Here is a 22,668-nt window from a genome sequence, read left to right as displayed (position 1 = left end):
AATAAATCGGAACATGATATGTGTATACATACCATGGTACCAAGAAGGGGAGAGAGGAAGAGGAGGGAAGAAGAGAAGGATGAGAGGAGAACAAGAGAAAAAAAGTGAGGCGACAGAAGATAGGAGAAGAAGAGGAGGAAAAAGAGGCAGTAGAGGATGAGAGAAGGAGAAGCGGCCGAGGTGAGACTAGGAGAAGAGGACGAAAAAGAGATGGTTGAGTTTTAAAGGAGGAGAAGAAAAGGAAGAGGAGTAACAAATAGATCGACAGGATGACTATAGTGGTCGGTGCAAGGCAGGTGACAATGAGAGATGCATATAAATAGGGAGAGAAAGATACATACCACCAACCTGTATAACATGGCACCGTCAAAAAGTTAATTGAGAAAATTAAATATCGACTGGTACCGAGCTATAAGCTACAGTTTGGATCTTCGATCACACCAAAAATTATTGCTCAATACCAAATAATCCTACCAGTATTTGATTACTTGCATCAATGGCTTCAAACATGTCTAGCTTATTATAATTGGATTTATTGCACTTTTTATTTGTATATCCATTATTTTCAATTTTTAATGTCATTCTTTTTCTTTCCCAAAGGGAAGATCTGTATTATTTCAAAAACCTGATACAACCAAAGCCCTTCTCATCCAATAACTAAACTTCAAGCAAATTTAGAGGCAGAGTGTCCTTCAAGAACTGTTTGCATTTACCAATCTTAGCATAGACAGATAGCTAGTTAGCACAATGATTCCCCTCCCTCTATAAATTTGAGATTATATAAGCTCTCAATTGTTCTTAAATGAAAAATGTGTCTCTAAATATGAGTAAAGCAAGGATTTAGTTAAGAATAAATCGGCTTGGTCTAAGTTTGCACAGATGCAGGTCAGATCCTCATGGGTTCAGCTTAGATCTGCAAGGACCTCTGCTGATTCAACTCATTTGTCATGTCTGCTTGGTTTTGGGCTCTCCATATATTGGGATGGCCTTAAGGCTGTGGCATGATCAAAGCTCTTATTGCAGAGCATCACTGCTTTGGAACTATTGCTTGAGGACTCACGACTTCATAGGTTACTTCACTAAAGGTATGTGATAGTTTTCTCTTGATTCCTTTTTCTTCTCCTCCAACTTTTCTTCTCTTTTTTTAATTATTTTAAACACAGTTTCTCTTTGCCAGAAATTACATAGTAACTGGGTAGCATATCGTGCCAATGACATATTGATATGCCTTCTGGCTAGCACTGACCCTTTTGACTAAGCCAATTCAGCTGACGTGTGGGGCACGGTCCACATGAGCCTCCATATATTTATATATTTTTTATTCATAATTTATACATAGACATTTGGCCACATCTGTGCCCAAGTGGCCACTTCATGGAACACTGATCACTACAATCTATTTATTTAAGATGAGATAATTTAAGAAATACTTTTCTGTACACCAACTCTAGATATACTTATCCAGAGCAAATATATTTGTAATCTGTGTGCAAGGAGGTGACATGAATTTCATTGCATAGAATGTAATCTCATTGAAATTTGAAACAACATTTCTAAACTTTATTTTTCAAATAATAAAAATCTTTGGACATCTGTAAAGTTGAGAAAGATAATTTCAATAATGGGACAAGAAACATACAGCTACTCCATCTGTGCAATTATATATTGTATGATAAAGAATATTCCATGCAGCTTCTATCTGGGGAAATGCCTGACCATAGCGCCTAAGAGAATAGCTTTTCAACCATTCCTATAGGATCAATAGCACAAATTGGTTATGAAGAAATCTCATCTGGTAGTAGTTCACATGTCATTATGAAAACCATGGGAGTAGTTAACATCCAAACAATGAAGAACCATACAGGTCAACATGAGCGAGTTAAGATCCGAAAGACAGACAATTGCTACAGACAAATAATGTGGTTCACAAGTAAATGTTATTGTTCATGTAAGTGGTCTTATCCATCATGATAATTTAATTGACAAACTTTTAGGGTACAATAATTGACCCAATAGTCCAATTTAACGAGTTCCATTGAAATGTCTCATATTACTTCGTAAATTCTTCATGTTTAGTTCAATTTTCTCAAATTCTTCATACCAAAAAGATTAAATCCTAGTGCTTATACAACATATGCCAGGGGGTTAATGGTATTAAAAGAAAGTTGACATACACACACACATACATACATTCATATTACCGGTCCATACCAATGTACCGACCAACTATCGGTACGGTATGTATCAAACTGTACCAAATCGTACTGACATATGATACATAGGAGCATACTGATATACCGCCTGTACTGGTCACCTATTGGACCGGTACATACCATCCCATACTAAGTAGTACACTACGGTATGATGAATCTTCACACACACACACACATTATGATTCATCTATATATATATATATATATATATATATATATATATATATATATATATATATATACAAACTACATTTCATGTATTATGCAAACTGGATGCACGGTACATATCATTTAGGAAAGGAGAAGTACCCAAGAATATAAAACCTACAATGGCAGGGATATTTTGTTGGAACATGTGAAGAATGGATATAGATATGAGATAATGCTGAGGCGATGACTGTATGACATGATATGAATGCATTGATACGAGCATAATATAGATGAACTGATATGACAAATCTCGAATAAAATAGGATACAATACAGCATGGAGATTCATTGTGACAAAATATGTAATTACATCTCATTATATATTATGACAAGATATTAACTGCCTCACCAACCTATCATTATGAAAGAGATTATTTTAAAGACATAATAACTCAAGAGTCAAGACTATGGAAAAGATAACAAGAACTTTGAAAATTTGAGTACTATTATGTTAATTTTTATTAATCATAACTTGATGTTCAATAAAAGTAACATAAAATGACATTACCTAATTATACAACCATCCTGCATGTAATAAAAAATAAATTTCACCAAAATACTTTTTGTCAAGTCCCCAAAGGCCAGAGTATCCTAAAAGTGTTTGGTCTCTTTAATAATTATTTACAAAAAGAAACCTCTGAGCTAGCAAGATTTTAAATATAGGTCCAATGTCGGTTTCAGTAACCTATAAGACTGATATGGGACAAGTATACAAGTCAAAATACCAATTTGTACCACCAAGTATCATTGAATAAAATAAAGAGAGAAAATAAACGGTTCACTAAATATTAGAATTTTGGTTCTTGGTTAGACTCAGGGTTCTCAATTTCAATATGTACCACCCAGTACAAATGGTACATACCAGTCCGAGAGAATATCAGTACGTGGACCACTCTCTACCGGGCTGTCACGGACTTAACTGGTTTTGCCTAAGTCGTGCGGCACCCTTGTATGTCTGTCTACAAAGGTCAGCCTCCCCGAAACCTCCTATGGTCTCTTAGGACCTACAAAAGAGAAAACGGGTTAGAGAAAGCATCTCACTTGGGATCCACAAGAAATCATTTCAGTAAACACTTCATAGCCAATGCAAATTATAGACTTTATAAACTCTGAACGGTCGCACAACAAAGGGTCCAAAATGGTCCACTACAGATCGAAATCCCCACAAGTATCCATATGACACAATATTTGTTTGCAAGCCTAAGACGACCACCAAAACCAAAGAAAAGGGGCTGCTAAGCCTACTACCAGCCTTTTATATGCTGTGCAAAGCATAAACAAAACTGAAAGACACGGACATACATAAGCATTACATCGAACACCCCGTTTACAATTTTGTCCGTGACATTCTCCTCCACTTATTCCTTCGACATAGTTGTCGAAGCCCTTGTTGACGCTACAACTCTTCACCTTTGCTGAGTCTTTAATTTTCTGCTCCAGCTGCAATGCGCCTCTTGGCTCCCAACTGCTCTCCGCTGCTGTTGTTGAGTAGTCAAACTTTTAATCTGTCATGTTGCTTCAACACGCCAATGACTCTACCATCATGTTATAGGGTTTGCACCGATTCTGTTCTCCTTAGCTTCCTTGGTAGCAACGTTTGTTTACCCGGTCTTGTCCTCTGACTTGCCAAGCTCCCTTAAGCAAATATGAGCTCTGGAGTAGTCCAACTCTCCAGCCACTCTGATCATACCTCTACATGATCAAGTCCCTCCTACGGGACTCACTGGTACTCGCATTCGGTATACTCCCTCGATGGTACACAGCTCCCATATGCTGATGACCAAGGCTTTTATCCGATGCATAATTCGATGCACGCACGGAAGACCCGCCTCTGCGATACCATGACATTCACTCCTTGAATCAATAGTCTTTCTTGTCGTCGTGTTGTTCATCGAAGTGGAGCTCCCGATCATACCTTCGTATGATATAATCCCTTGTAGGACTAGATTTATATGTATCGCATTGCCACGAACTGTTCCACCACGATTCGTTGCACCATGTCGCTTTCTGGTGACATCTCCATTGCATTCTGATCCTTGTGGGATGAACTCGGATTGTGATCCCTCCATGTGTGGTCTCTACCAACACATCGTAGGGCCTCTTCCACTTTCGATTGTATTCGCTCCTGTGGCAATCGACCTTCGTCCACACACTCTCGGGTCACACCTAGACAAAGCACCGCTCTAGGACAGTCCGTCGCCTAGTAGCTCTCGAAGTCCACCGACTTCGCTGAAATTGGCGCACCATTATCTGGATCTTGGGCCTCTACCCCTACCAACACAATCTCCGCTGCGCACCGCTTCCTTCATGGCAACTTGAATGACAGCACTATAACATATTCTTCAAGAGTACCCGCCTTTGCATTTTCTTGCCCTGTGCCAAGGCCTTCTGAACCCAACTTTGCCTCCGCAAGTTGAGTTGTCTTAGTTCCTCCATCAAATTCTTCTCCGAGATAAAGTGCATGTATCTCGAAGCTCCCTTTGTCTTTGGCACCATGCAGGATGAGTCCGCTCCATTAGAATGAGGGACCCATGGAACGACATGATCCCACTCTTGCCTCTGCAAGAGTTCATATCCTTGACCTCTGTCCAAGGAAAGATTTGTGCCTCCGCTCCATGTTCCATCTTCTATGTCGGCTCCCTTCATGCGGCTTGGGTACTTCGCCAAGTTACACCCAAGTTGCTCCGCTCCTCGATTTGCATTGAGTTGATGATGGTCCTCACGCCCACCATTTCACGGGTCAGCCCTCTATTGAGTCTGATCTTCATATCGACTCCAAGTGTGCCTTCATTTGTGTTGTCTTGGGTCGCTCCCCCACTTAATCTCGCAATGCATCCCCCAATGCATTATCTCAAGCGAGATCATGCGACGACTCCTCACCGCTCACTCGGTCCGTTGAACTTTGTGGAGTTGTTTTTGAGGTACTCCTCAACATGTGCGGTCTGTTGCAATGATTCTTCCTCTGGAGAGCCGGGACTTATCCCTCCTAGATATCTGTCCCGTTGGAGCAACTTCGCTCTTCGCATCCTTCCCTATTGAAGTTTTCGGAGACCACCATCCCCTTGGACTACTCCGCTATACTGAACAAACTGTGCATTGTTCTACCCCTGCAAATGCACTTGCTAGATTGCGACTTCATGTCAATACAACCCTCGCTGCACCCCTCAAGGAGTATCAACATGTTGAACTCACTGCACACTGCAGCCTCCTACGGATGTATCCTTCTCATGTTGAAGAGAAAGTTTCAATGCTCCATGGTGCCAAGTTTCGGTCGCCTTGAGATGACCATGAACACTCCATCGTTTATATACAAGTCGTTGCATGAGTACCAAATTCTTTGAGTTAGCAATTCCCCTCGCCTCTGTAAGCTTTGCACAACTCTTTCGGTCGTTGAACAACCCATTCCACATTGCATAGTCTCATCCTTTACCAAACGCCTCACTTGCCTTGAGCACCATCAAGTATGGTTGCCAACGTTGAGCCGTAGCTCAAACTCAGTCATCCCAACCTTTGCGTGCTACGCATTCTTCCCAACTTGCTTGTTCTCGTGGTGCCTCTTGCGCGAATGGTTGGTCGTTCCTCTGAATGCCAATCTCAGATGCTCGCTCCTCTGAGCGACTCCTTTTCCCTACATCTTCATGCCCGTTTTCACCCAAACGATCGCGCGTGCTGGCTGCCCTCAACGCAGCCCTGCTAGGTCCCCTACGTTTGCATGCCAAGTGTTTCTATGAGTGCTTGTCCCACTCTGATATCATAATGTCACGGACTTAGTTGGTTTTGCCTAAGTCGTGCGGCACACTTGCGTGTCCGTCCACAAAGGTCAGCCTCCCCAAAACCTCCTATGGTCCCTTAGGACCTACAAAAGAGAAAACGGGTTAGAGAAAACGTCTCACTCGGGATCCACAAGCAATTATTTCAGTAAACACTTCATAGCCAATGCAAATTACAAACAAACTTTACAAGTTCTGAACGGTCGCACAACAAAGGGTCCAAAATGGTCCACCACAGACCGAAATCCTCATAAGTGCCCACATGACACAACCTTTGTTTGCAAGCCTAGGACGATCACCAAAACCAAAGAAAAGGGTCTGTTAAGCCTACTACCAGCCCTTTATATGCTATGCAAAGCATAAACAAAACCGAAAGACACGGACATACATAAGCATTACATCGAACACCTCATTTACACCCAAGCGTGGTTGGTGGAGGTATTTTTAAGGTTTTAGGGTATATCATCGATACGACCTGACGTATTGACGGTATATACCAATAGGTACCGTATTGAGCAGAGCTCGATACACCGGTACAAACCAGTATTCAAAACCCTGGTTAGACTATTAGTCACCAATTATTGCATGCCAGTTGGACTTATATTTTTAAAATGTTGATATCTAGTATGCATCCGGAAGTATCTTATTGTACAATTTCTAATATGTATGTGACAAGTAATTTGAAGCACAATTCCAAATTATGGTTTGGTATAGTACCTTATTTTCATGCCCAACATTATCAAAAGACTCAATTCTTGTTGTCTCTTACATTGAGCACAAAAAAGAAAAAGGTAAAGAGAAGTGACTATTGCAATCCTTAATACCTTAAGATTTATGCCTCTGGCGGCCTCTTGTTCTCATTCCCAACATGCTTCTGTAGATCCACCTAGCGAGGAAATAGAGAACCAACTGATCTCTAGTACTATCTCCGTATTAATGTCCTTGGTTATGAGAGGTAACAGCATGCTATTCTACTTAGGTCAACCTCGCTAGAGATATGAGGTAGCAACCCCAGTTCACCATAAAGGAATGGATAAATGTTTCTCTTTTCCTTTTCTCTTTTGCTTCTTACTCTCCCTTCTTTTAGTTTCTTACAATGGTAAAACCAAAATGGATGGTTATTCCACTGTCCATATAGGTTGGTATACTGGCACAAACACTTAGCATCGCATGATATACAGGCTTGTACATTCCAGCAGACATACAGCACCCTCGTGCTTCTAGAACTTAAAGCTTGTGTTTTGCAAGGATACATATTATTCAGGTAACAAAATACATCATTATGTTTTGCGTATCAGCTGAAATATCTGAAAGAAAATGACAATCAATTGGTTCACTGAGAACTGCATAGAAACTAAAGATCAAGACCAGTATATAAGTTTGTGAAGTTGAATTATCAATAATCAAATTCAGATGATATGTATATTAAACATAATCCAATATCTAACAGAATAAAAAACTATAACAATCTAAAGAAGTTGATAAAGTTCATTACCTTGAGTTCAACCTTTTGACTTCTAAATCCCATTTCAGACATAAGCTCATACACTACAGGATTGTGCTCTATTCCTTCCATGCACATACCAACACCAACCTATAGCATAATTAAGCAATGGTGAAATTTTAGTACATGTACACTACCAAGGTGAGGTATAATGGAATATTAATAGATTTTAATTTAAAGAATATGGCTTATGTGGCACCCAACCGACAAGTACCTCAAACAGCGATGCATATACATGAATACATTAAAGATGGCAGCAAACTAAGAAAGACTCACTCAAAATCATGAAATATCAAGGTTCAATCTATATTAAGCTATTATTTGTTTCTATTATGAACAGATGAAGAAAATTAAACAATTATAAAAAAATAAAAAACACAATATCAGGTGGATTGTCAATTTTGATCATCAGAAACTTCATCAGCATGATTTTACTAATATGAAATTTTTAGAAGTACATATTGCCATATGATAGATATTCTGCTATCTTTTGTAGATAGCATACTGCTGGTTTCCTCCTGTCTTTACCATCTATATATGTAATCATGAACCAGACCCTCTAGTTTTACCATTCTCTTCTCCTCTTCTTTTTTACCCTTGCACTTGTCAATGCCAAATGTGTAGGTGATAAAACAAATTCTGATATCATTGTATATGCCTCTAGTCTTTGAAGATTTTCTCATCTTCAAAAAGGCAAAGAAGAAACTGTTCTTACTGCGGCACAAGAATAGCATGTCATTCTAATTATTATGGAAAATGTGAACAATCATATTAGTGTCTGCAAACAAACCAGACCCTTGATGTCATTGTAAGAATTCTATTTAGAAAGGCCAGCACTCCGGTTTTTCATTAGCCTTTTCTAGCATATCACTGTCATTCTTGAATTCAAGCACCAGAGTTCTATAGTGTGTGCTCTTTGAATACTTTTTGATGTCTGATATGTATGTAATTTAGCATTAGGATAAAACAAGTGCATATTTGAAGCTACATTTTTAATTTCGAATAATACCGCCCGGTATGGGTGGTACCATCGATTGGGGCTGTTTCCACTCCGTTACCATGCAAAATCGGTCGGTGACAATCGATTTTGACCATCACCACCCACTACGGGGCGGTATTAGCCGAGGGAGAAGAAAAGGGAAAACCTGAAGATCCGACGCTGCTCTCCCTTGATGATCCCGATCCGTCGCTGCCCTCCCTCGTACCGTACCATACCGAGCTGAGCTCGATACTCCGGTATGATACGAAATTGCGAACCTTGATTTGAAGCAAGTGTGGTGAAGAGTTATCCTTATTTATATGGTTCAGCCTTATGGTAGCTTTTAAATATTTTTAAGTGAGAACAAATAATTAATGCTGATAGTGTTTGTATCTTCCAGAATAGTACAGTCTGCAACTTGTTATGAAATCTTGGCATCACAATTGATTTGGACATTTAGTCAGATTATTTATGAAGAATGTAGGAAAACGATTCATGTGACCAATCCCAAATAACTGAGACATTACAGCTTGTTGTTATTGTTATACATTTAGTCAGATTCTCTCCAGAAAATGCTTTTGTAACTCTCATTTTTCATCCTACTATTTCCTCAGTCAGAAAAATGTATTAACTGACTAGTAGCATACCATGGTAGAATTCTTGCTAAGACGAGCATCATTAGGGCCTGATGAGATCATGTCAAGTATGCCATACATTTCCAAGTTTCCACCAAAGTTATGTAACATGCACCTATTAAAATAAATTTCTTGTAAGATAAATTAATAAAATCCTGGTTATAGAAATAAAACAACTGTCTCACATCTGAAAATTTTACATTTGATATGAAGTTTAATTACAATAATAAGAGGGCATAAACACGTTAAGATAAGGATTATACCAGACATATGGAACCCCATAGAACTGAGAAGATTGTATCCATATAGGTTTGACATCAGCAAACAAGTCAAGGACTATCATCTTTCCAATAGGAACAGAATGCAGAAGTGCCTAGAAAAACCAATAAATTGAATTACTGCATTCCTCAAGAATTAAAAGAGCTCAATTAAAATGCAATCTACATATGTGACAAATTTCCTAAGAATGAAATTTCCAACGGAAAATTAAAAGAAAGAACAATTTGTGATGTCTAAAAATTTCTTCCAGAAAAGCTAAATTCCATGTGGAAAGAAAAGATAAGATACTATACAGTCCATGAACAAGCCATATTCAAACATAAATTTATATACTCAACCAGACACTGAAAAAGCCTCCATTATTGTCATGTCAAGCATAGTTCATAGGCAGGTCCATCCGAATACCTAGGACCAGGTCATTATTGAGATGTCAGCATCAGATTCTTAAACTAACTTATTTCTTTGTTCATGCCACTCTCTCTCTCTCTCTCTCTCTAACTTTCAAATAGTAGAATTGTGTATTCTGATAACTTACAAGCTTTTTAATGAACTTACACTTGCCTTGAGAATCTGGCTGCAATCCACTAAGACCATTGTCTATGGTAAAAAGAAAAGAGAAGGTGGTTCAAAGTACAATGCTTCAGCCAATGCAAGATTTGGGAAGAGTCGATATAAGCAACCTTAACCCTAGAAACAGGGAGGGTGTTTCCGTGGACCCTTGCTTGTGGCATTAATCATGGTTTAAAATCTTGGGTACTGGTTCCTCCTATAACCAGGTCAGACTAGTATGGGTTTGGCATGAACCACGATACTGACACAACATCATTATGTGCCATAAAATCCAAAGGGGGGAGGAGGAGAAAAGGAGGATGAAGAGGAAGAGAAAAAAACAAGTAGAAGAGGAGGAAGAAGAGAAAAATAGAAGAAAGAGGTAAGGGCCTATGGCAATGGGTGGCGCGAGGGATGTGAGCACGGTGAGAGATCAAGACGGGAGTGCAAGGGCAGGGGGTTGATTAATCCAAAATAATTATAATAATAATCAAGGTTTCTTGTACCGCCCGAGTTGATATAGTATGAGCAGTACGTACCAGGCCGACTCGCCACCGAGACGTGGCTCACCCGAGTCCCTGTCGGCATGCCCCGACATACCATGTGTTGGTACACTGATACAAATCAATACGTACCATACCAACAAATCTCCAAGATGGGTCTGATACTCAAAATGGCGAACCCTGATGATGATGATAATAATAATAATAATAATAATAATAATAATAATAATATGTATAATATGTATAATATGAATAATCATAGTACCATTGAAAACAAGGAAATACAGAATTTATAACTTGTAATTCTACAACAGCTTTGTTTATTAAATAAACATGTAGTATAGAATGATACTTACTTTCATTTGAGGTGGCCTCCAAAATGCTGCATCTGAGGAAAATAACCAACCCTGAAGATTAATAAAGTTATCAGTAATTGGAAGTATATCATCAAGTAAATTGACAACAAGAAGTGCTTTCAGCAAGACATAAGATTAGCATCCTCCATTTAAGTTTTCCTTTTTCTTGAAGGGACCAATTAGATTATTTTTCAATCCTTTTAGAGTTCCAATAAATGCCTTATGTGGATACAGTTAGAACTTAGTTAGAAGAGTGATACAGGAAAGACAAGTAACAGCTTCATCCCTTTGCTTTAAGCTATGCCACTAGTGTAGCTTTCTTGGTAAAGCAACTTATTTCCTTGTTAATGATATGGGACAGGAAAGTGTTTTCCTTGTCAAAGAGATTGTCATTGTATAGGCAGCCCAATGTCTTATATGGGCAGAAAAAAGAATAACCAAATCATTCATAAGGACACAACTTTAAATTTGTAGCATAGGCCCACAACATCATATGTACTTTAATTAGCCAAAAGGACAATCAACAAGGTCGTTAAAACTTAGCATTAAAACTTAGCATTCATCATAAAACAAAATAGTCAAGTACAACAGAATGGAATATGGACATTTCTTTACTAGTGAAGTAAAAACATTCTTGTTACCAAGGTTTGTAATTTCGTACCCTACTAGAGTTTCGAGCTCAGTTCGGTATGGTCCGGTATAAATATACCGGGTGGTACATTTCAGTATACTGCTCGGTATATATAAAAAAAAATTAAAAAAAAAAACGATGGCTCTGCTCGGGTGAGGAGGAGGTTCCTTCTCCTCCGCGCAAAAAAAAAGGGAAAGGCGACGACGTCGCTCAGTTTCCCCATGCAAACAAAAGGAAAAGGGAAAGGGAAAAGCGACGTCACCTTGGTTTCCCCGTGCAAAAAAAAGGGGAAAGGCGACGTCGCTCGATTTCCCTGTGCGAAAAAAAAGAAGAAGAAAGGCATCGCCTCGCTCGGTTTCTTCTACTGGGGAGAAGAAATCGCTTCTTCCCACGACGTCGCCACGCCAGATCTCCAAGTTTTCTTTTTTTCTTCTCCCTCTTCTTTCTTCTTCGTCACCGACCGATTTAGGAATGAAAACAATCGCAATCGATGCTACCACCTGGTAGCAGACAGTCCGTGTACCAGTTACAACTACCACTTCAATGCATTATTGGTTTTAAATAATTATAGCCCAAATTAAAGAAATTATAAATACAATTTCAACTAAAAGCTTCCCTTCTTTATTGGTGATCATGCAAGTAGAAGACTTCTACAAATTATTTATCATGGTTGTCTTTATTAATCACAATTGTCTTTTATGTCATATATTTGACCGATGCATTTTTTATTCTTGTTTCCCGATTAGTAACTACTCTTTTATTGAGGTAAAATCTCTAAGAGCTCTTAGCATGTATCATGAATATATTCACCTTTCAACTAAGTATTATAGAACAGACAATCAAAAGTATGGTAATGCTATTTAGAAAATAATAATAGATATAAACAAAAAATGAAAGAAGTTTCTAATTAATATAATTTCATTATGAAAAGGGTGCTAATTTGGAACATGTTAAGCTAAGGAATGAAGTACCTGCATTAACCATACAGCATCTTTATCACCTTTAGACATGGCCTTATAAACAGCTGCTCCAAGCAATGAGATATACTTTGGATCATCTGTTGGTGGGGAATTTTCGTTAAATGTATCACTACAAAAAATAGTATCAAATTAGAATTTGCATAAACAGTACAACTGTGCATTTAATTTGGGAAGAGACATCAGGATCCAGAAATATAACAAACAATCAGCTCATCAAGAGAATCACCAAAGTAGTCATAAACTCATAATTGTCCATCTACCAAAGTGAAGGGACATCAAACTGGATAAAGATTAAGTACAAATGATAGGGTGCTTGAAAAGAAGCCAACTAAAGATTCCATATTTTAAGTGAGTAACAATAAACTAAACTCCAATCCAAGGTTTCAAGTCTGGTCCGAAACCAGTACTGTTCCTGGCAGAGATTGCACTGTCGCAACTGAGCAAAGAAAAGAGAAAGAAGGGAAATATGTTAATAGCAACTTCAGCTGATGCTCCTACCATTCTACAGGTTCAACTAGTCCTTATATCTACAGCAGAAATTATACTTAATTAAGACTCTCAAGCAAATGTATAAGGCTTCTATCATTATTATCTTCAGATATGATTTCTTTTGGAGGAATCTAAAAGCCTTTGTGGGACTCATTCAAATAGGAAAAACCAGCTGAAACTTATGCCTTTTTATACTCACAATATATCTGCTACATAAACTCACATAAACCCAAGATGCATTAAAATTGACACTTGTAACCATACAACAAAAATTTATGAAAATACTACGATAATATCCAAGAAGTATGAAGTCTTATTTAAACTTAATCCATGGAACTACTATGACGAAATACTGTGGTATTAACTGAAGGTTATCAATATCTTGATTTAGCTTGCATCCAACCAAACTACGTAGCATGCATAGCTCATGAACTTTCTTGGCATCAAAGATTCATCATGTTTAGATATGTTTATTAATATTTTAAAAAATGAATGATTCTCCTCAATCCATGAATTTTTATAGTCGGGCAACCCAAGGTCTCAAAACTAGAAGTACCAGTTGGTAGATGCCATGGACCGGGCAATTTCACCTGGTCCCACACAACATCGAGCCTACCTCTACAGCCATCAGAGTGAAAGCATGTTCTTCGAAGATACATCCAGTCTCTCTCTCTCTCTCTCTCTCTCTCTCTCTTCTTGTAGAGGTCTGACTAGTATTGATTCAGATTTTACTTATTGGTCAAACAACAAAATTATATTGGAAATGGATTTTCTCCATTTTGAAGGTGGCAGCCATCTCTGATATGACCATACACAGATTCATATCAAATTTACCACTGAATCAAATTTTGCCATTTCGGGAACCAGAACCGTGTTAGTCCATGTGTAATACCCCAAATTTAATTTGAGGACCTAATTGTAAATATAGATATTATAGGGACTAAATTGCAAAAGTATTAAAAAAACTTTCCATTTGGTTGGGGGCATTACACCATAACCGTGGTACCAAGAGAGGGATGAGAAGGAGGAGATGGGAGAAGAAGAGGAGTGGAGGAGGAGGTGGAGAAAAAGAGGCGTGGACCGACAGTGATCGGCCGTTGGTCGCACAAGCAACAAGTAGGCGAGGTTGACAAGGGAGGAAAGCACAAGAGACAAAAAAATCACAAGAGAGAGAGAGAGAGGGGCGGGAGGTAGTATAACTTGAAATTTTAAAATAACTGGGTCGTAAACACAATTTAATAGGCTTACCAAGCAGTAAGCCATGTACCAGACCCAGATGACCGGAAAAGAGGTCGTCCATGTCATGATTTACCAATCTGAGCGAAATGGAGTTCCATGCATTAAATATTGTTTCGGAACCAACAAAAAAAATCTACTTGAATAAAGTTGAAATCAAGCCATATTCTGATGTGTCTAAGGCAGTTTTGGTTTAAACCCACTCCCAAATGTCAATTAGGAAACTATATCTTTTGGTGATGGCCTCCTAACAAATAAAGACTCCTTTAGCATGCCCCATGTCTAAAAATGAAGGACTTATACTAAAGTACATGGCTATTACAGAACATTTAAGGATATTTAGAGATTGCATAACTAGTATGAATAACTCAAAATTCCAACAACAATGTATATTTACCAGTTGTAGATGTCAGTTACATCCCCAAATTCTGCAATATGCAGAGGCAGCAGAACAGTCAGAGACTGAAACAACTATATATTAAAAACAAAAGTATGTTGACATACAAGTCACGAGCTTACACAACATATGAACAATTGCACCATATGTACAATAAATACATATCAGAAGGCAACACTCGTATTCTGTAGTTCAAATATGTCATCAACAACAAAAACACTTAAATTCTTAATGAAAATGCAGCCAAAGTTGATGTGATGAATTTCATGCATGATGCTGGGAGATTATCAGAACTGAAATTCTACAAGGTTTATAAAACCAAACAAGTACGCATTACAGGTAAAATCAAAGAATATTCTCACTGCCCTAAGAAAACAGCAAGCAGTCTTCGGATGCTGAGGATGGTAAATTCTTGCCAACAATCAAGAAACATAACAGAAACCAGTAACATATAGAACAAACATTAACAAAACAAGTAATTGAGTGTAATAATGTTAGAGAAGTATACACAAGCAATAGCATAAAAATCATTATAGAGAAAGCAGGTATCAGAGAAAAAGAGCAAGTAGAGAGTGATGGAGGCTAGAGACGCAAAGAATGCAGTTGAGATCTGAAGAAGAAAGAGAAGCCTTAACTGTTCCAATTAGAATCAGACTAAGACATTCAGGAAAATCCTGAGGCCCTAATATCCAAATATAACTTGTTTATTGCTATTGCCTCTTCCATGTTATCTGGATCATCCCTAATTCTGAGTATGCAATTCTAATCCCACTGAATCTGAGTGCGGTCAGGCACTCAGGAAGGTTTATTATTGAGCTATAATTTCTGTGTCATGACTCATGACCTCCACCCTTGCTCATACACAGGTGGGATATTTCAGGGCCCATATTAATGCAAAATAGACATTTCTGAAACCTCTCAAGACATTGAAGGCACTTCTGGATGCTCAATATGAGTGGAATATATCTGAACTCTCCAGTGCACGTCTTATAATATGATTTTGCATTTTACTCAACCTGATCATTTATGTAATCTGGATTTTACTTCATTCTTGGATCGTCACACTACCATCTAGATCTTCACTGCTATTAGACCTTTATGACAAGCTTGTTGGGTTGCCTAGCTCTATTTACTTAAATATTTTATAGATAAATTGGTCATTTTGGGATTAAAGCTTCAAAGATGTCTCTGATCAAGTCACAATTTGAAGTTTTGGGCTTTTGAAGACTATTTGTAGTTGGATCAGGAATTACAGAGTATGCATAATTGTAGCAAGGTCAGTAAATAACAACATCAAACGTGTTTACTTCAGTTTGTAATTGATTTCATACATCACAAATGAAAGTTGGAGTCAAGATTTGCTTAAAAGCTAAATATCCTGGAAGAGTATTTTGGAACTCATACATATATCTGATGTTCATGACTCCTCCTAAATTGATTAAATTTGAATATTAAATTACAACATGCTCAAGTATGTTAATGCTTAATATCATGGATCCACATTCAATCTTTAGATATTATGCATATCAAGCTTATGGATATCTCCAGTGTTCACTCTTGGGATGAAAAGCAACTAAACGTTCTTTTAATGCTTTCATCCTAAATCACCTCAAAGAGGCACCACTTGGGCGCTCGCCCGAGCCCAAGCGCCAGGCACTTCGAGCGAGCACCCGGGTTAAACCAGGCGACCGAACCAACGTTTTAGGTATGGTTCATTCTTCGGTGCTTTCGTTGCTTCAATTGAAAAACTCAAGCACCGATATCAGCCTCCCAGCATTCCTCTCGCGACTTCCCCAACCCTAACCAGCACACAATTCTACCGTCGACATTTCCTCCTTGCTGTCGTTGCCTCTCTCCGTTGTTGTTGCCTCTCTCCGCTATTGCTGCCACTGTCGCTGCTCACCGTGCCACTACCACTGTTGTCGCTGTCGCTGCCACTATTGTTGTTCTCCGTTGCCACTATTGTTGCTCTTAGTCAACAGCCCCGGTCTTGCTCTTACTCACACTCTTCTCACATCGACTCGATAGTATACTATTAACAGTATATTAACAGTATACTGTTAACTGTATACTAATAATTAATAAATATAAATAATAAATAATTATATTTATTAATTATATTATATATTTTTATATTTTAGTGCCTTGTTTCGCTCGGGCGAACACTTAGCGCCTCGGGCATTTTTGGACCTTGATGCCTTTTGGCACCTAGTACTTTTTAAATCACCGATTTTAAATATAATTGTTTACTTGTAAAATCTATTTATGTTTAATTATTTGTGTTATTTCATTAGCAAAATAATTCTGAACTACCAATTTCCAACAAACACCCATTAACAATTTTATCTAACCAAATAGTTGTGAACTTTACATAAAACTAATTAATAAACGGTTCTCTTCTAAATGACTTGTGATAGTGGATTTTACAACAAAGCATATGTGAGGAGATAACTTTTGCATGTATTTAATTTTAAAATTTTTGATAGTATTGTTGGAAAATATCTAAAATTGCAGGCACTCATATATATATATATATATATATATATATATATATATATATATATATATATATGAGTGCCTGCAATTTTAGATATTTTCATGTATTTAATTTTAAAAATTTTGATACTACAAAGCATATATATATATATATATATATATATATATATATATATATATATAATGACTAGATAAAATTCAAGTAAAAATTTCTAATCTGGCAATAAATTTGTTAACAAGAAAAAGGAAAAAATGGACTCGCATGCAATTAGCTGATGATTAGATTAGAAATATCTTCCGTAATTGAAATGGCACCTTCAATTTGTTGCTTGATAAATGCCTCTCCCACTTGAACAAACAAAGGATCTTTTGGATCAAGAAGATATGTACAACACCACCGAAGATCACCATCAACAGTGTTCCTGAAATAGAGAAATAATGAGATACAAATTGTATATCATGGGGAAACAGAATATAGGCTCTCTCAATTATCAGATATATTTCAATTGTCATATCGCAGTGGTCCTACTAATGAAGGACCACCAGTGGCCAATTTGGTATCAAGAAAAAATGCTTTAGAGCCTAAGGCAGATATTTAAATAACTTACAAAATGAAACCCGAAATTTGGTTCCAAACTGGGACTTGATTTCAAATTACAAATTACAGCAAAGGAAGGGGCTATAATGGATTAGGATTTCAGAATCCTAAATACTACAGCCTCAAAAATAGTGGATAGCTAACAGGGGAGATAAGACCAATAAGATCAGGAAGAAGAACTTCAAAAGGCAATTCTCAGAGCTGCCATTGCATATCCGTAGATGTATGTTATGTATTACCATCTTGTAATCAATCAGCAGCTTCTAATTAGCATGCCCTTCAGTCCAATCCTCAGAAAAAATACATTAAACCTTGTTGGTAGAATTCTGGATTGCAAATAGAGGAAGCTAAGACCAATAAGATCAGGAAGAACTTCAAAAGACAATTGTCACAGTTGCAATTGCATATGCGTGGATGTATGTTAGAGTTAGACTACCATCTTGTGATAAATTGGCAGCTTCTAACTAAAATGCCCTCCAGCCCAAGAATAAAATCCATTCAACCTTGTTCTTAGAATTCTGTATAAAATATTAATCAGATATCATAGAAATATTCACTGCACTCTGACACTGATTAGATAATAAACATACAGGTGAGTTAAGGCTGTAAGGAATAATGACACTAAGGCTACAAGATTAACAATATAGAAACTGAACAACCATTCAGGTTCTGGACTGCAGCAAAACTAATTTGTCAAGGTTCAATACCAATGCAAAAGGGTTCAAGATAGGCATGTGACAGAACTGTGAATTAAATGAGTTGATTAAGTGATGTGGGTTCAACCTCTCAGGAATTTAGACATGGAAGCAACAATTGCTGATTTTTCAGGGATGCAGGTTTCTGTGGATGGAAACTGATTTGTAGCTGCTGCAAGAAGGAAACAAAGGAAAAAGGTAAAGAAAGCAAACAAAAAAGAGAAAATAGAAGAGGAAAAGACATAGGGTCTATCTCATACAAAGCACCTAAAAATCTGCACTTCCAGGACTTCATTTCATGGGAAACAGATGACAATTGGTTCATATTTATAACATAAACTGGCTATAGAACCCTCTTAGCTGGCTAGCTAAGTCAAATATTCATGATATTACCTATTTCTAGAAATTAATCTGCCTACAATGCTAACTAAAACAAAGAAAAAGGAACTACTAAACTTAGCACTGATGACCTTAGAGTTGGAGAAGCTCCTAATCACAATAGGAAATCCAGCAATGAGATCCACATCAATACTGAATAAGTTTCTCAACAATGTACTCCATTTAAAAACATTGATTCACCAATAATTCATTGAAGAACTATCCATGTCTAATGATTAAAATTGAAAGTACATTATATTGGAAGGACATGAACAAAGGAAACAAGTGGGAATGAAACTTCAAGACCAATGTGCATCATGATGAAATAGAGTGTCCACAAATGATGTTAGAATCGATATCATTTTGATCAGCATAAAGCACTAGAGCTCAAACAGTCTGCTAAAATTCAAAACTTTTTGCTGTAATTTGTTGCCAATGTAGTTTTGACGATAATTACTGCTAAATAATATAACAGGAAAGAGATCCTCAAACAATAGATAAAGTACTTCCAAAGAAAATCCAAAGAAACTCAAGCAAAGAATGCCATGCATGCACAAAGCAGGTACAGGTTGTGCAGCATGGTATATTACTAACATGTGACAGGTTCTGCTTCAAATAAACCCATGCTGTGACAGTGTTTCAACTTTGTGACTAAGAAGGAATACCATACATCAACCAGGCATAAAAATATATCAAACAATTGAACTTGGATGTCATAATTCCTTTTACTAGAAATTGGGCTTTGGTGTACATGTAAGGTTCAGTGTCAAAAAGTTCTATTCATGAAAATAACCTCTCTGCATTTTAGAAGCTTCATGTAGTGGGCTACCCTCTTTCAACTGCGGCTCTATTTTTGTATTCAACTTGCATTTGGATTTTGGAGAGCAAGCAGATGTGAGGAATCAACAAATAATGGACAATGGGATCTTCAGATCCATTAACACTAATTGCTCCACATGGACTCACTATATAAGTTTCTGTGACGAGCTTCTAGAATTAGACTATACTGTGTATCGTTAACAAGTTTCTACTGTAAGGATCCATGTGCATTGTCAAGAGAACAGATAGATGAAGAATTTTGTTGAATATCTGAGATATATGCTCAACATTGAAAATAAGTAAGCAACATTTAAAAGAAAATGTTTTCAAAATTCAATGTAAAGGCACTTTCTTTAAATGTATATGTTCTAGGATGCCAATTCTAAGCATGCAGTGTATTCATCTTTGACAATGAATCACCACCAGGAAATTGTTCTCTTATTCCCAAAACTCTCAAACCAATATATCCATTGGTACTTAGCAGTCAGATGAAAGGACAACAAATGAAGCATTACAATCACATTTTTCCAAACAACCCCCTAAATCTGGCTAAAATTGGTAGCAAGCAAGTAGCTAACCATGAGAAATACAAATACCAAAGGCAGTACAAACAAAAAACTTCTATCGTATCTGTCTAATACCAAAAAAAGAAACCAACAAAGTACCAATCGCCAAGTCTGGTAATACTTGCAGAGGGGAATAATTTTCTAAATACAGCTGGAACATTGCCGGAGAATGATGGTAACACTGAAAATCACAAGAACTATATAAGTGAAAGAATAAAGTATAACTCTTAAAAAATTCATTACAAAATTTATTGAAAATGATAAATATCTATTTGTCTGGAAATTGTTAACAAAATAGTGGTCGTTAATATAAAAATTAAAAGGAAAAATTTTTTTAGTAGAGTGTCCAAATTTTTTCCTTTTTTTTTACTGTAAGTATTACCTAGTTAATTCCCAGAAGTAGTGAGAATTTAAGCAAAATATCACAACATTGATGGGAAAGCAAGTGGAACAACACAAAATTGAATTTATACAACACCATATGTAATTGGTGATTGATAGGACAAGGACAAACACTGAATAAAACAAGCAACATATAACAACATGACATCTTCAAGAACAACAAGATTGAGCTTGCAGAAAATGCTACATTTTGTAATTCATAAAGATACAGACCAAGTATTTTAGTTTTAAATTGTTTCAGGCGAAATGGTTGAAATTTTTGTTGTACCAATTTGGTACATCCTATTATTTAACTGTCCAACCATGGACCAATACAAGACCATATAGGTTAATACTGGTTAGTATTTATCTTTCTTATTTTTCTAAAGATACTGGGTGACATGGGTCCATATAACACCCGATATACCAGTACCACATTGTTTTGAGCAGTGACCAAAGCTGGTAGCATGTTGAGATTTAAATTCTTGCTCAAAATATCTTATTATGATGAGGTTCTGAAACTCCAAAATGACGTCATATTATACCAGAAGAATAGCCATTCCAAAAGCATTAAACAGTCACATAAATAGGCGATTCAGTCACTTAAAATGGAAAACTTAAAAGAGTACTAACCAGTTTAAACGATTGAACTGGACATGACCAATTACTAAAACTTAAGTGTTTTCCCTCTTTAGGGCTCAAACTTTCTGGCTGATATGGCATGCCCCTTGTCCTTGTCAACCGAGTTTTGGTACTCGACATCCACATTTCACAGCACTACGTGGCTAGAAAAAAAAACCTACAACAGAGCGCATACTGGATAAGCTCTGTTCTCACAGCATAAGTTGATTGTTGTTCATTTTGTTGTTTCTTTCAATTTTTTGTTCCATTTCAAGTGAATTAACATGAACCCTCCGATAGCCCGTGTCATACTGTCACCACAAACTGTATCACTGCAAAGCCGAGATGGGGGGTTTCAGCTAGACTTGAATCCTTGATATTGGCAATTAACAAAGAAACAACAAGCAGCACTTAAAATGAAGTTTAACTTCTCTTGAGATTTGCATATAGTCCAAAGAGACATGCAGACACTGAATATAATCATGTCACATGCATTATCATGTATAATTCAATTGCTATGTTCAGATTAAAATCATTAAATCCTTCGATAAGACAATAGTTCATAGAATCTTCTTTTTTGAGTATGGTCAAGATCATGAAGTAAAAAAAGATGGGCAATATCAAAAGCTTTTAGCACAAATCCCTTGAATGTGTAATAGAACATGTTAAAGAAGTACCAGGAGTCATTCCAAGCTCAACCATATGAGATAGGATCTGTTTCTGCAATAATAATTGTTGATTCAACCAATTTTGAGACAGCGGTCCACCCCATCTGTGTGACAAGTAATGAAATATCAAGGTTATTCATTATCTTCAATGTTATACTTCCAACTAAATCTTTTAATATGTTCCTTTTTTTCTTGTATCACATCATTAACATGCCCAAGATGCTCTTGTCCTAAAGGAACCAGTTCGTAAGATTCAACTAAGCGCTTTTGATTGACAGAATAAATTGCAACAGACTCATCAATACTGATTTTTAGAAGTGGCAAATGTTCAGAAACTTGAACATGCAACGAAAATATAATGCACTATGACTGAGCACCTGGACCCCAGGTTATTCCCGAGAGAGCCCCACCCTGGACAGGAGGCCTTTTAAATAGGCTTTTCTATTTCTCTATCATTTTTATATTTTTTCTATCTTTTCTGTTACTTTTGGGTTCATCTTCATACATATTTGTATATTAAGTTCACTGTCATATTGTATTTTGTCATGTTTTGGTTATAGATAGAGTAGGAAAAGCCCTTAAGCCAGTAGGAGTAACTAGAGAATCCTAGACTTACTTTTAGATAGACTTTTGTAGAATGACAAATTTACAAAAGTAACAGATAAAAATATCTTCTCCTAAACATTATCTCAATTTACTATAGATGGTATATTGTA

At 37.0% G+C, this 22,668-nt stretch overlaps 1 protein-coding gene across 3 annotated transcripts in view; it reads right to left on the bottom strand.

Moving 5' to 3' along the window:
- LOC135618883 (alpha-N-acetylglucosaminidase-like) overlaps positions 1-22,668 on the bottom strand; it is a 30,825-nt gene that overhangs the window by 2,364 nt on the left and 5,793 nt on the right. Inside the window, exons 6-15 of one of the 3 annotated variants that reach the window (XM_065120276.1) lie at positions 21,962-22,056; positions 20,382-20,463; positions 17,542-17,648; positions 14,731-14,761; positions 12,600-12,717; positions 10,998-11,048; positions 9,574-9,683; positions 9,323-9,425; positions 7,688-7,786; positions 1,640-1,750 (exon numbers count right to left, since the gene is read on the bottom strand). In XM_065120276.1, the coding sequence (XP_064976348.1) occupies positions 1,640-1,750; positions 7,688-7,786; positions 9,323-9,425; positions 9,574-9,683; positions 10,998-11,048; positions 12,600-12,717; positions 14,731-14,761; positions 17,542-17,648; positions 20,382-20,463; positions 21,962-22,056 (907 nt within the window). Of the gene's footprint in view, positions 1-1,639; positions 1,751-7,687; positions 7,787-9,322; positions 9,426-9,573; positions 9,684-10,997; positions 11,049-12,599; positions 12,718-14,730; positions 14,762-17,541; positions 17,649-20,357; positions 20,464-21,961; positions 22,057-22,668 lie in introns of all 3 variants that reach the window. The other 2 variants (XM_065120288.1, XM_065120283.1) reach the window with 2 other exon arrangements.

Source organism: Musa acuminata, chromosome BXJ1-3 (assembly GCF_036884655.1).
Source record: "Musa acuminata AAA Group cultivar baxijiao chromosome BXJ1-3, Cavendish_Baxijiao_AAA, whole genome shotgun sequence".
NCBI lineage: Eukaryota > Viridiplantae > Streptophyta > Magnoliopsida > Zingiberales > Musaceae > Musa > Musa acuminata.
This window is presented reverse-complemented; position numbering and strand designations above follow the sequence as displayed.